At 37.3% G+C, this 15,058-nt stretch overlaps 2 protein-coding genes and 1 non-coding gene across 6 annotated transcripts; 2 read left to right on the top strand and 1 right to left on the bottom strand.

The window, feature by feature from the left end:
• The first annotated feature begins 206 nt into the window (after window positions 1–206).
• Window positions 207–2,907, top strand: LOC140798863 (transcription factor bHLH115-like). Of its 2 annotated transcripts, XM_073152950.1 has the most exons (5): window positions 207–594; window positions 961–1,029; window positions 1,615–1,692; window positions 1,811–1,973; window positions 2,456–2,907. In XM_073152950.1, the coding sequence occupies exons 1-5, from the start codon at window positions 482–484 to the stop codon at window positions 2,711–2,713; spliced, it is 681 nt and encodes a 226-aa protein (XP_073009051.1). In that variant the 5' UTR covers window positions 207–481; the 3' UTR covers window positions 2,714–2,907. The 2 variants fall into 2 exon arrangements, with proteins under 2 accessions (XP_073009051.1, XP_073009052.1); XM_073152951.1 differs by lacking the exon at window positions 961–1,029 and having other exon boundaries at window positions 216–594.
• A 1,747-nt stretch (window positions 2,908–4,654) lies between these two features.
• LOC140798862 (delta-1-pyrroline-5-carboxylate synthase 1-like) lies at window positions 4,655–13,513 on the bottom strand. 3 transcript variants are annotated; one of them, XM_073152947.1, is made up of 21 exons: window positions 13,201–13,513; window positions 12,528–12,599; window positions 12,313–12,416; window positions 12,077–12,179; window positions 11,800–11,961; window positions 10,935–11,212; window positions 10,055–10,205; window positions 9,686–9,850; window positions 9,437–9,514; window positions 9,244–9,333; window positions 8,988–9,074; window positions 8,787–8,873; window positions 8,615–8,711; window positions 8,358–8,461; window positions 7,628–7,703; window positions 6,718–6,868; window positions 6,464–6,532; window positions 6,193–6,259; window positions 6,045–6,115; window positions 5,441–5,544; window positions 4,655–4,952 (listed from the first exon to the last, which is right to left on the bottom strand). In XM_073152947.1, exons 1-20 carry the CDS (start codon window positions 13,258–13,260, stop codon window positions 5,469–5,471), a joined length of 2,148 nt encoding a protein of 715 aa, XP_073009048.1. In that variant the 5' UTR covers window positions 13,261–13,513; the 3' UTR covers window positions 4,655–4,952; window positions 5,441–5,468. The 3 variants fall into 3 exon arrangements, with proteins under 3 accessions (XP_073009048.1, XP_073009049.1, XP_073009050.1); XM_073152948.1 differs by lacking the exon at window positions 4,655–4,952 and adding an exon at window positions 5,100–5,324; XM_073152949.1 differs by lacking the exon at window positions 4,655–4,952 and adding an exon at window positions 5,100–5,337.
• A 1,232-nt stretch (window positions 13,514–14,745) lies between these two features.
• TRNAV-CAC (transfer RNA valine (anticodon CAC)) lies at window positions 14,746–14,819 on the top strand. The gene has a single exon. It is a non-coding gene; the product is annotated as a tRNA-Val (tRNA).
• Window positions 14,820–15,058: the final 239 nt, after the last annotated feature.

Consider the following 15,058-nt stretch of genomic DNA (forward strand, 5'->3'; position numbering starts at 1 on the left):
CATCTCAACCCTCTAATCAAAGCAAAGAGTAAATCATCAATAAATATGATCATATGGGGGATCACGATAACCATACCTTGATCCGGCGGAAGAAATGGTCACGCCCAAAGCTATTGCCTCTCCCAGTGGCGGGGAGCAATGGAAGCATTGACTCCGCAACAGTGGTCTCCAAAAGCAATAAAATAATTAAATAAACAAAATCGCGTGAGCAACACGACCGACTTCTTAATCCATCACTGTTCGCTATCAATCCATCCCTCAAGAAGAGAAACACGAAAATGGCGTCCCTTTTTCGGAAAAGAATGAGACCGATGCCCCGACATTAAGCAATGTCCTAATCCAGCTCGTGCCTTCCCCGCGATCCCGTTCCCGCCCGTCCTATTAGAGCTTTCCTTTGTCTTCCTTCTTGGATTGTGCTCTAGATCCTGCTTTGGTTCGCGTGGTTGCTTTGGTTTTAGTTTGGTTCCAACTCTCCCTGAAGATGAGCTCTGTTCAAAATGGATGGCTTTTGGATTATGGGCTGGTGGAGGAGATCCAGGGATCGGAGTTCATCTGGGCACCCGCACCGCAGATTGTGGACGATCCCACCTCAAGGTGACTTTTTTTTTTCCTCATGTTTATGAGCTACTATTGTGTCGATAAACATTTTCTTAACAGTTTCCAATTGGAGTTATTGGATTACGGTGTGAATTTCGTCAAGAGTATTTCTTCTTCTTGATTTGAAATGATTCTTTCAGCGATTTGTGTTACATAGCTGACGAACTTTCTTCCTCTTTGTCATGCTTGAAGAGAAGAAAAACATGCGAAAATTAGAAAAAAAATTGAACTGTTGAAGTAGGCATGCACTTTATCTCGGTATTTATAACCTCGATTCAGCAGTGTTTTCTATCAAAGTTCAGCTGTCTGAAATATTTTTATCCCAATTAATATATTTAACGCATTTAATTGTTTCCTCGACAGTGTGATCTTTGGTTTTGATGTTTCCCAAAAGGATGATAACTGCCAAGAAAATTCTTGCAACAAGAAACGGTAAAGAGACATCTCTCCTTGTTAATTCTCATGTAATTCAAAATTCCTGCAAAGAGCAACGCATCTGGTTACTAGTTTTGCGTAAGAATAGCTCTGGTTGACTTACCGTAGAGGCATAGAGATGGTCTGTTTTATAACAAGATGCAGAAGTCCTCAGTTTTTCTGTGATTAGGATCTTATGTTATTCGGATCTCTCATTAGTTTTCTGATAGCGGGATTATTGTGATGTAATGATAATAACCTAGCATTTATTTCAGCTGCAGATCAAGTGTCGGCATTTCCTTTTCCTTTTCCTTTTTACAGAGCATATATAGGCGATCTGAATTATATCCGAGTACTGACCACTTGCTCTCACATTCCCTGTGATGTCCATTTTAGAGAATTGAATTGTGGATCATGTTCTACCACAGATATTTCTAGTTAATATATTTCAGCTGTGTTTTCTTTTCTTTTTTCATTGATGTGCCCAAGAGCAATTACTGATCTATTTTCTTCACTGTGATGCCATCACTTACATCAATTTCACCAAAAAGAGTACCCATTTTCTGGGAGGATAATGGATCTGTCTAACTTATTATTCTGCAGAACCCGCCCAGAGTCGTGTGCTGCGCCAGGTTCAAAGGCTTGTCGTGAAAAATTGCGACGGGACAAACTTAATGAAAGGCATGTTTTATGCATCATGCCCTGTCTAGCGTTCTGTTGGCTTATATATGGGCTAATATTGGAAATTGTTCGTGACGGCTTTGTATATTTAACTCCTAACTGGTGATGTCTTCTCCAGGTTCGTTGAGCTAAGCTCCATTGTGGATCCTGGGAAGCCTCCGAAGGCTGACAAAGTTGCCATTCTTAGTGATGCAGCTCGGCTTTTGAACCAGTTACGAGCTGAAGCTCAGAAGCTTAAGAAATCAAATGAAACACTTCAAGATGCTATAAAAGCTCTCAAGGTAAAACCTTTACTAGAGATTGTATGCATGACGCCATTTTGACGTCCCAAGCTGAGTTTCAAATGAGCCAAGCTTTAAGTAGCCTGCTGTCTATTCATAGTTGCATCTTCATTCCTTTTAATCATTTTGATCAATCGATTTGCCTTGTGAGCTTCTGTTTCCACGGCATATATTTCGTCCAAAATTCTGGGAGTTTTTTTTATTGTGAGATTGTGGTTTCCTCGTTTGATAATCAGACACACTCACTGACCAAATTAAACTGTGGAACTTTTCCAGAACTGGCACTCTATTTCTATCATTGACTTGAAATCATAAAGATAGAGTTATAGACAGTTTGTTTTTCCGCCGGAAACTAGATCACCTATCTGATATGAATGCAGCCTGTAACTGAAAACTTGAGATCAAATTATAAAACTGCACCTCAGCTACGAGTTTGTTCAGACATCTGCTCATAACTCTGGTTTAATTGGTCTTGTATGCAGGCAGAAAAGTCAGAACTAAGAGATGAAAAGGTGAGGCTCAAGTCTGAAAAGGAGAGGATAGAACAAATGTTGAAGGGCGTTAGCTTTTCACCGCAGTTTATCGCTCACCCAGCTGCCGCCTTTTATGCTGCACCTTTTGCTGCATCCAACAAATCCACACCATATACCAATTATCCTCCACGAAGTTTCTTGCAGTGGATACCTCCAGCTGCTCTTGACACATCCAAGGATCCTGTGTGTTGGCCTCCTGTTGCATAGTTCTCCTCCCTCACCATCCCTTTGCCCAAAACGCTCAATTTGCTCTTTACTGTTATCATTTCCTAAATATCACTTTGTAAGCTGTTTGTTGTTATGGCTAAATATCGCCAAAACCCGATCAAGCTTCGGGATTTATGGTGCAATGTAGACATCATTTATACCAGCTAAGTAAATGAAGGTGGAAGTTTTAGTCACTGGTGATTAGGCTGCATTTAGTATGCTTTACTCTTAGCTACTTTGCAACAAAAGCTTCACAAGTATCACTACATAGCTTCATATTTTCCTAAGGAGTAAAAGAGAGTAATAATGTTTTTTAAATTGTTTTTTTTAACTTGAGAACTATCTCCTAAAGCAAGGAAATGCTTTAAATCCGATTATATTAGTAATTGTGAACAGTCAATAAATGAGACCCTCAATTCTCAATCCCATCGTAACATCATGCCAACTAGGGGTGGCAATCGGGTAGGGTTAGCCGGGTTCGGGTTGGGTCAGATTCGGGTCGGGTTAAGATAGTACTAACACGAACACGACCCGTTTAATAAACGGGTCAATTTTTCTAAACACGAACACGACCCGTTTATTAAACGGGTAACACGACACGACCCGTATAACCCATTTAATAAATAAATTATATTTTTATATAACCCGTTTAACCCGTTTAATAATATATTATATTTTTTATTCAACTCATTTAACCATCCGTTTAACCCGTAAATACAACCCATTTAAATTTACATCCATTTAACCCGTTTAGAGTTAATCGGCATAATACATCACCCGCAGAGATAAACTATCACAAATTTACACAAATCCAGCATAATTTACAATATTGTAGGAAAATTTAGTAAAAATAAATTCAAATTGTCTCAAGCTTCAACGTTGGTGTTGACAAAGCAGCAGCGGTGGAGGCAAGGCTCTAGGAGCTGGCTCCCATGGTGCGAGCTCCGGATCTGCCAAGGAAGACGAGGTGGTCGGTGCGGCTAGGGACGGAGAGGCGGTTGGAGGAGAGTGAACACAGCAAAGAGAGGAGAGGAGGGCAGGCGGAGACGGGGAAGGGGATGGAGGCACTGTGGCAAGCAAATACAAGGACGGAGGCACCGCGGCAGACGGTTGCGGCAAGCGAAGAAAGAGCGGGGGCGGCAAGCGGAGATTGCAGCACGGCGGCAGGCGGAGACTGCAGCACCGCAAAAAGCGAAGACAGGGAGAGGAGGAGAGGAGACGCGGCAAGCGGAGAAAGAGAGCGGGGGTGGCAGGCGGAGACTGCAGCACCGTGAAAAGCGAAGACAGGGAGAGACTCGGTGGTGGGCGGTAGGCGAAGACAGAGAGAGGAGACGGCAGGCGGAGATGCAGGAGATGGGGAGTGCAGATGGCAGGCGGAGATGCGGGAGGCGGCAGGCGGAGACGCGGTGGCAGACGATCGCCGCTGGAGAGAGAGATTAGAGATGTGGGCAAAAATTTGGAAAGGCAGAGGCGGCTGGAGTGGAGAGTGGGGAGGGTTAGCCGGTTAGGTATATATATATATGTATATATATATTTGAGAGAGAGGGTTAGGTTATATATATATATATATATATATATAAACGGGTTGGCAGGTTAACCCGTCCCAATTAGACCCGACCCGTATAATTAAACGGGTCAAATGGGTCAAAACGGGTCAGTTGTATAAACCCGAACACGACCCGTTTATTAAACGGGTTAGGCGGGTTGACCCGTTTATGACCCGAACCCGATTATACCAAACCCAAACCCGATTAAATGCCGGGTTATCGTGTCGGGTTATCGGGTCGGGTCAAATTTTGCCACCCCTAATGCCAACATCTTCCAGTTATCACAAACTCGTCGAATTGTTAAATCAAATGTACTATATACAAGGGTTGATCCAACCCAGATGAAAAAAAAAATAACATAGGCAAAGCATTCATAAGAAGTCTCATCCAGAAATTTGTGGAGGCAAAAAAGTTTAATTCGTCAGATCTTATAGAACTACTTAGCATAAATAGTGCAATAAACAAAATGTCTTGGACATCATCGACTAGTTACCTGAAGAAGGTAATCTTGTTCCAGTACTAAAGGTCAAGCTATAAGAGCAAAATTGCTACTAGACTGAAGAAACCAGTAATTTTGATGAACTTCCACTGAACGGAACATAGATGTTTTGGAAATTCAAATCTTTCACTTGTATCAATTATGAACCACAGCCTTCTCATGTCCACAGCTAAATAAACCCTCAGCCCTTTGCCTGAAAAGATGAAGATGAAAGATAACATCTACGTAATCCAAAACCAAGCAGATAATAGGCATTAAAAGTCAATCTTCCTTTTCTCCAGCATTTTCATCTATGTTGGTCCCATCTTTTATCACAACTTTTTTAATGAAGCATAGAAAAGAGCACAAGTAATCAGAAGTTTGATTGTGGATAAATGACAGTTTCAGAAGATAAATGGAGCTTTCTAGTTGAACATACAACATATTTACTAAGGACTACCACTTAAAACTAGAAAGGGTGGATGAATATACAATTGGAAGTACATATCCAAGTTTTACTTAAGTTTGGAGATTGATTACATGGAATTTTGTGTAATATGTAGTTGTTGAGATGAGCAAGCCATATCTGCAAAAGGCAACTAAACTAAGTAATGTAAGTCTAGTATATCACAGTACAGATAAAAAGCTACGTGAAAAAGTCACTAATGGAATTTGGAAGCATAAAGCTTAGAAAATAATTACCATCTGATTCAAAGAGATTTGATTCTTATCACAGCGGAAGATTCTTGTGGGTGTACAAGACCCCTTTGTCACCATTCACCACTTGCCCACTACCTCTTAAGACCCTACAGAAAATGAACATCACATAATTCAGATAATCAACAGAGGAGGAAATGTACTAGGCATCAACAATTGACAAAACCATGTAGAAGAAGGCCAATTATTGTTATATCATATGTATGTGTTTATGTCAACCCTTGGGGTTCCTAGGCCCATCAATATGTCGTTACTATGAATGTCTTGAGATGTGAATTACATGCACTAGGACTTCTCGAAGAGTAAAATCAACAGTTATGACAAAGGACAGATCAGAAATATGTTCCAGAATTTCCTTTTCAAGAGATTCATAGTAAATAGTAGTTCATTTAAGCTCTCTTTCCAATTAGTTGGATTCACTCCATGTCTGTTGAATTCAACTTTTAGCCATCACTTCTTTTCTGTATTATTTAATAAATAGTAAAAGTCAATTAATCTATATTTGCTGCTCCTTATGTAATGGCTCTGGAAGAAGTACTGACATGGTAGCACAAATTACCGCATCACCATGTAAGGAAAGTAGATTTACCATCGAGTCGTTAGCAATCCTTCAACACCAACAGGGCCCCGAGCATGAATCCTACTTGTACTTATGCCAACCTAGTCAAGCCATGGAGAGATAATATTAGCAAATGGAGCAAATGCCACACTAGGATATGTGGAGCCAAAGAACATACCTCTGCACCTAGTCCAAAACGAGCACCATCACAGAACCTTGTGCTTGCATTATGAAATACAGCTGCACTGTTGGTATTAAATAACAGAGAATTCATTCACATATATCTTATCTCAACAGGAATAAAAGTATAAATGGAAGAAACAAAATGAAGAGCTAGTTGAAGAGATGAAACTCTGCAGCAGCACTGTTTCTATCCATTTATCATTATAAATAGGAAGTCAACCTCTTCTCACAGATTGAAATTCTAAAAAGAAGCAGAAGTCAATTACCTGTCAACTTGATGAAGGAAGACCCCTGCAACCTCAAGATCCTCTGCAACTATGCAATCAGTATGTGCACTGAAAGTAACCATAGAACTAAATTATATAACTCTGCACTGCAGTACCTAGATCTTGCACATAATAATAAAATGTCGCCTATTTCCCTGTCTTACAGATGACAGTAACCAACAAATCCAAGCATAGCCATATCTAAATTATGTTAGAAGATAAAAGTATAAAACCTAAAGATGTTCTAGGCATACCTCCCATAACGAAGTATATGGTTGACTGCAGCATGTACGTCATCAACAATTTCGATTGTACAAGCCATCGAGTTATACTCATGATGAAATGATTCTGCCCTAGGAATACCCAATTCATCACTTGCTCTGGGTCCAGCATAAAGAGCAACTCCTGCAATAGGATTTGGATGGAAAAAGGCACGAAGAGAAGAGAAATTAAAGTTGTTAGTAAATGCTGTCTGGTTGTGCACGCTTGCTTGTATGCTGTAGGGATTGAACCTATACAATGCATATGCACACACACTCACACATGCATGTTTTTATTATTGTACTTGTAGCCAAGACGCAAAGGCAGAAAAATAAATCATGCAAAACTTCATTTCAATTTCAGTGAATTTAATTGCAGAGTGAACATCAAAAGCATGCTAAAAATGAAAAAAAAAAAGCCTTAAAAAATTACAAAAAAGATAGAAAGATGTTTCAAATATTTACTGTAAAGTTGCAATCCTTGAAGTCAAAACTTTAGAAAATTGATGCAGAACCTCAATCCCACTCCAAATATGTTAATGCATATTGAGTGGTTAGTCCTCGAGCACAGGATTTCTTTCTTTTAGATGTTCAAAATTACTTTGATCAACATACAGTCAACTCTGACATCTAAAGAACTTTTTGAACCCTTCCACCTACAATTAACATCACTTCCAGTGTAATGATGCATGCATTAGTTATCATCTATAGTCCATGAAAACTGCATACGACATACAGAATATACAAATCTTTTGTGATCCTTTTGAATTTTGATGTATCAAACTCTTATGCGATATAAGAAAGATAACTTCACAGTTTAACAGCAAACTTTGCAGTGGACATCAGCCTATTACAGCATTTGTTAATGATATAAACTTTAAAGCACAAAAGGTGCAAATCAAACCTTCTGTTTTGAGCTCCAAAAGTATGTCATTAAAGCTCTCGGTCTTCAGCAGATTCTTATGAACGAGAAGTGTTTCCTGTACATATCAGAACATTACCAACTAAGCTCTGAGGGAGGACACTCAACAGTATAGTTAATATGTTTTGGGTCAACTGCATGTGATGTAATCTAGGGAAAAGGACAAAGGAAAATCAATATTGAATTGCAACTATGACAGAAGTACCAAAGGGTAAGGAGCTTAGTGGCCAGGCTAGACCCTGATTCAGAGGTTTCATGATTTGGTTAAGCTTGGCCCGTCTCAAGTGTCTTGTACAAGCTCATCCCATTATTAATTTAATAATTCACATCAGTTAGGCTGGACCAGGCCATACCATTTCTTTGCCTGACCTAGTATTTGCCAACCTATCAATTTTTGGGCTAGCTGGTCCAACTTCACAGCAACCTAGATCTATGGTGGATTTCTCTGATCAGGCTCCAGGCCAATCAAGCAAGCCCTGCCCATTGACAACTCTATAGTGGAGGTATCTCTTATTCAAAAAATTCAAGGTGATATAGCTAGGACAAGACTAAATATGGAGAAAAAAATCAGGGTATATTTGTCTCTTACAAGATTCAAGGAAAATTCAAAAGCCTATTATCATGAAAGGATGAGGTAAACCATAAATCAAACTGCCATAAAAAATATGTTTAAAAAAAATTCATCTCCCTAGAGTGTGACCAGGAGAAGTACCATAGCATTGCACGCTGCAGGATAATCAATTTTTGCATCCAATACAATGCGTTTTGCCATATCCATATCAGCTGAATTGTCGATGTAAACATGACAAATGCCATCTGGAAAGCAGACTCAGCTATTTCAGTCAACTTTTAGTTCACATTTTTAAATGCAGCCCAAAAGAGAAAAGGGAAAAGGATAGCATATTGCAATGGTACGAATTAAGGTTCATGGTGAATAGACTAATCATTTGTGAGAATAATTCCTCTTACCTGAATGACCTAGAACAGGAATTTTAGTTGATGCCTTGATTTGAGAGACAAGCTTATTGCTTCCTCTTGGGATAACAAGATCAATCACATCATCAAGCTGCAGATAATCATACTATGCATTCAAATTCTGCAATTTCCTTAATATATAGTCATCAAAAGAATACCAGCTTACTTTTAACAAATCTGGAATTTCATCTCTTGATGTCACAAGACCAATAAGCTTGTCACCTACAGTGCCTGGAATGGCCCCAGTAATGACCTAGATAGAGAGAATGGAGACCACAAATAATATTCAGAAGATTGTGAGGGTAGCAGACAAAGTTTGAGGTATGTTACTATGTACAATAAGTGAAATTGGCTTTAAGATTTAAACCTTGTGGAGTATTGCATTCGACCTCATGGCTTCCTTTCCACCTTTCAGAAGAAGACCATTCCCACTTCGAACTGCTAAAGATGCAATCTGTACCATAATGCCAAAATATGACAAAAATGAGAGAGAGATGTACTACGACTATATTAGAAAGGACTAAGGAGTAGGATTTTTGAAAAGGAGGTAACTCATTCCTCAAGATAATAAATATACAGATTAAAATGGGGCAGAATATTCAACGGAAGATACTCTATTTTACCTGAACTAATGCATCAGGTCGGGACTCGAACACAATCAACAGAACACCCAAGGGGCATGATGTCTTTTCCAGGATTAGCTCATCCGCAAGCTGAATAACCAAGGTAATGAAAAACAATTTCACGATGATAAACAGATTTAGAATGTTATAGTTCCACTTTGAAACATTTCAACCTAGATCCCTGAGCCCTGACCTCTGTTCTTTTCATTATCTGGCCTATGGGGTCATCCATGTTAGCAAGTACACGAATTGAATTTGCAAGGCTTGATATCTGCCAATAGTTGAAGAACAAATTGAGTTGGACATGAAATGAAATACCAAAGCAGAAAAATATAGGGTGGAGTACAAATAAGTTCTTCTCCATGGCCACTTACACTTAGCAGCAGTAGACTAGGGGAAGTCACGCCAAAAACTAAATTAGGATATAAATATGACGGCTTACCTTTCCTGGCTTCAAAGTTAATCTAGATATGAGAGATTTTTCATATCCAGCTTGTTGGGCAGCAGCAACATCAGCCTCATTTTCAGTCCTAATTAATCTCTCATTTGCCTCTAGGGAATCGGCAATGTTCAACAATATTTTCTTGCGCTCCTCAGATGAAATGCTCTACCACAGGGAAAAAGATTGCTAAAGAATCAGGCTAGACATCCAACAGCTGTATCCAAGAAATATTCTTATTTTACTGGTAAAACAATAATTAAAAGGAGATATGATTCTAAATAGCTAACAGTGAACAATGTATGGACTATTGCAAAAGACTGTCAGATGAAGGAGTATGTCATACCAGCAGTTTAACCTCATGGACTATACCTGGAGTCGTCTGGAACATTCTCTTGCTGAAACAGCCATCTCACGTGCACTAGTTTCCTTAGGTAATGCCCATGAATTTGCGTCCTGATGGAAAAGGGTGCCAACTCTCTCTCCTTGAAGTACTTTTATGATGCTATCAGTGGCAAAACCACTTAAATAGCAAAAGCAAAAACAAGGTTAGCCTACTTCATCATAACAGGAAACAACATCTAGCTGATTGAATTGGTAGCAGTTAATTTTCTTGATGATTAACCAAGGTTTTAGTTCCCTAGGACATAAAGTTTGCACATACTGCAACTTCAGAATGAGGACTAAATTTTTTTTTGGTTCATTAACATCTCAAGGCCACATTTATCACACATTGATATCTCTAGCAAATGAAGACTTATTATCAATATGCAGATAGGCTTCCAGTGCTTCTGCTTCTGCGTATCAAAGCAGCAGATACAATTTATGCAACCAAACTATAAGTCAGACTACCCAATGCAACTAAGCATACGACGAAGATTGTCGCATGACCAATGACAAATGTGAACTATTACTGATAGTAAAATCAGAAATATCTATTTATTTAAACTATAGCTACTATTTATTGAAAGTTTAACGAATGTTCCAGATTTCAACACTAGCATTAGTATATATGAGTTATCTAGAAACTTAATGTTAAAACTTTTGTGAAATATCAAACTCTGAAGTGTGTATATATGTTTGTATTCCAGATGGTTAAAAAGAATGAATAGTAAGACGGACTGCAGTTAGAAGATAACTTTAGGCCTAACAGTATGCCATATTACATGTTGCATGTATGTATTATTAATTACAAACAACTGTCATGAAAATATGGTTTGCAAGATTCACAATGGAGAAGATGTTAAGGCACCTTGTGATAACAACAGGAGTGCCTGCAGATGCAGCATAGACTGCAGCCTTCACTTTCGCAGTCATACCTCCTCTTCCAACCCTGGACTTGTCTCCAAAAGTTATCTCTCCTTGATGTTTTTCTTTTATGTATGTGTGTATAATTTTTGATTGCGGGTCACTAGGTGGACCACTGTACAGACCCTCCACGTCACTGAGCAGAACAAGAAGATCAGCTTTTAATTCCAGGGCCAATAGAGCTGCTAAGCTATCATTATCCCAGAAGATGCCAGAGGAATCCTGCAAATTAGACTAGCTATCAGGTAAAGTAGAAGACCCTGAAATAGTCCAAAAGACAACCAACAAGCAGCTCAGAAAGTGGGCAGTTATACAGTGGCAAGTCAGAAACCAGCAAGCAGCTCAAAAATGTTACTTGACGATCTCTTAGACGGAACTCTATTATCAATTTAATCCAAATAAAAGATACAACCACCCTTTTCATTGCTAGCACGTCATAAATCTTATCATTATGGGATTGGTATTTTTACTCAGAGCATGAAGCTTATCATACTTACTAGTAGAATAAGCTGCAGCATGCATAAGAAACTAAGCAAATCATTGAATCATAGGTGCATAAAAAGATTTAGTATTGATGACTGATATACAGCAGAATAAGCTGCGGCATGCATAATAAAACATGATAATTTGTAGCTTAAGACTTATGCTACTACCATAGTTTGTGTATAATTAATTAAAAGGACCTATCAGACAACAGATGCAAAATGTATAACAATGTTTTTCAGCTGTCAATTGCCATTCAGAAAGTACAGAGCCAACTACAAATCCACATGATCCACAGATCATACAAAGGATCACAAACAATATACCTCATATGGGGCTTTTCTAGTACTGATTGCATCATTCTCGTTGAAGACAGGAATAACTCTAAGGCCTAACAGTGCATTAACAGTATCAGAAAGCTGCCTCCTAAATTCTGAATCCTTGAAATCACTATCAGTCACAAGAAGTTGAGAAGATGTCACATCAAGCTGCATTGCAAATTGCACATAAGGGATATATGAGAAGTTAAGGAGACGTACTAAAATACACATTATATCCTAGGGAAGAATCTTTTGAAATATGAAAAGAAACCACAAAGAGAACCTGACTAAATAAGGTATCATAAAGAGCCATTAAGCCACTCTGACCGACAGCCGCAGATGCCTTTCCATCAAGTTCTAGTTGTGGCTTTTGCAGATCAGCGAAGCTGGAGCAGTTTACAGTTGTATAGGTTTAGCGAGAAAATTTATAAATATCAAGAAAGCCTTCTCTCATGTATGAACTCAAGTTCTTGAAAACATTAGCTTTTGTAATAGGAAGAAAAAATAAAAGTGCTGAACCTGCTATTGAGAAGTCTCCTATATCGAAGCCTCTGTCGTCCAACGCCAACAGCACCCGAAGTAACCAAAATTACCTCAAGGCCTCGAGAATTTAGTTCTTTTACCTGCATATATCATCCTAATTAGGAGAAAACTAAAAGATTCAATCCTGTAATTAAAAACAGGATCTTGAAAAAGAATCTCTAAAAACTAGAATCTTTCTTTCTGGCGAATACCTGCTCACATAGAGCTCCAAGTCTCCCAAGAGCCAGTCTTCCCTCTGTTCTAGTTACAACAGCTGTCCCCACCTATGCGTCATAAAAAACAACAGATTACTTGCCAAATATGTCGACGATAATATTCAATTACGCGCAAATGATTCCTAATGGAGAAAAAAATAGATCAAAATGGATCAAAGTTAATCAATGTATTTCCTAAGGAGCTCTCAAGCTTCTTTCCCCGCATGTTGTCTATTAGAACATCAAATCGCATTTAAATCTGGAGCAAATAATATTAATTAATAAAGAAAAGTAAATCAATTTGATCGCAATCAAAATCTTCTCTTCTTATCCCAAATTTAGCAGATTATACCCCATTTCAGCATAAATTAGAAGTAAATAACTTAGCATATATTCCCTAGTTCCATTGCAACTAAGCACAACAGCATGAAAAGAAACGAGGAGAAATTAGTGCAGTTACTAGTAATAACCCTGCAACACTGACAACATCAAATAAAAGAACCAAATTCTTAAAGAAAGCTAGCTATTTCAGTAGAAAAAAAAAATCCGGCCTTTAGTGTCAAGTAAGTAGCAGAACTAACTAAATCTTCGGAGAGGGAAAAAACAAAACAAAGAAGAAATCTACGAACTCATGAGAAATAAGCAGAAGTAGAGAGATAAAGAACCGCACTTTAATAACAATTCGTTTCACATCTTTGACGAAAGCTCGAGTTGGATCCATGGCGGACATTCGGCTCGCCTCTTTACTCTCCTCCTCTGTATTTGTTATCTCCCTGGCCTACAAAGAAGAGAAGTGACGCCTATGGAGAGCGCTAGCGCACGGAGTCATTTGGGCTCGCAGGTGAGTACAAATCAAAGAGATGGTTACGGATCTCGAGATCCAACGAGACTGATCACTTTCTCGTTTTCTCCCACAAAAGGCCAAAGAAGGGGTTTTTTTTCTTCTTTAACAATGAGTAACAATGAGCCCGTGACTCGATTCCTGGAATTCAGAGTAACCGAGTAAGAATATATATATAATATAAGATTTTTTTTAAGGATAATTACACATAGATCACTTGGAATACTGCCCATTTTTACATAAAGCTTATTAATTTTTTTTTTTACACACTGACCCTCTTGACAATAAATAAAATCTCTAAAATATTATCTTTGTTAGTTATTTGTTTGATTTGTTATTAAAAAATATATGTAAATATTATGCAACTAATTTTAGTGACAATTTTATTTTTATTTTAGAGAAAATTTAAGAGTGAAATAATACTTTAATGTTTTCCATTAATACTATAACGAGGTTGAGAGATATTTTTAATGTTTTGAAGGGCCACGTGCATCAAAATACAAGAGTTTAGAGAGTTTTAATGTAATTATCTTCTTCTTCTTTTCTATAAATATATTAATGCCATTTTATAACTAGCTGATGGAATTCTACAGTAGGATTTAGATGGGAATCCAACAATTCTAATATTTACTTTACTCTTTTAGTTAGATATAGTATTCTAAACTTTTAAAAGAAATCTAATCGGGGTCAATCCCCAATTTTTCTCCAAAAATAAAGCACTTCAAAAAGAAGGTTATTTGGTTATCTTAGATATAATTATCAATTTAACAGCCATTCTTTAGAATATTTAAGGAAATACTCAGTCAAAATTAATTAGAATAGTATTTTTAATATTTTCAACCGCAATTATAAATTCAATAACAACTATACAATAAACCCTCTCTTCTCGGGAAGCAAAAATATATTTATTATTTGATTTAAAATAATTAGAATATAACATTATTTTCCTTTTCTATATTCAATAATATCTAATTAGTGATGCTAATCTGCTACCCAACGGCTCTCATGATAGATTAGGTCAAAAAGTTTTGTTGTCCTTGCCTGCACAGTAGAATCGATCAAAAATAAAGAAAACCTCAACTAGTACAAAATTTATTTAGGTTATTTTTTTGCATGTATATTTTTTAAAAAATCTCTTGTTTATTTTTATGCTAAATTAATATTTATATGTCACTAGGTTATCTTTCAAGTTAAAGTCCCAATAATTTAATAAAGAAAAATATTAAAATACTCTTAACTAAGAAAATTTTATGAAAATTATAATAAGGATAGTTTTATTCTTTTTATGTCTAATTATTTAAATTCTGAGGATTATTTAAGTCTGAAAGAGATCCATATACAAAATAGAAAAATTAAATCATAAATCTTCAAACAGTCTGGGTGGTGTAGTTGGTTATCACGCTAGTCTCACACACTAGAGGTCCCCGGTTCGAACCCGGGCTCAGACAATTGACGTTTTAACTCGCATTAATATTTACCCTTTTATTAATTTTTTTTATTAAACACCTAGTAGAATTCTTAAAGTTAATTGCTATAATAATTTGACATCTTTAATTACGCAATTCCTTCATTTCTTTATGACAAACTTAAAAAATTTAAATATTTATTTAATTTTAACCTTATGTCTCTTTTCTTTTCGTTAAATAAATTTTTCATAGCATTTTAAAGTAATCATGTGACCAAAAAA

Source organism: Typha latifolia, chromosome 12, assembly GCF_019914945.1.
Source record: "Typha latifolia isolate L0001 chromosome 12, TyphaL0001v2, whole genome shotgun sequence".
In the NCBI taxonomy this organism is placed as follows: domain Eukaryota; kingdom Viridiplantae; phylum Streptophyta; class Magnoliopsida; order Poales; family Typhaceae; genus Typha; species Typha latifolia.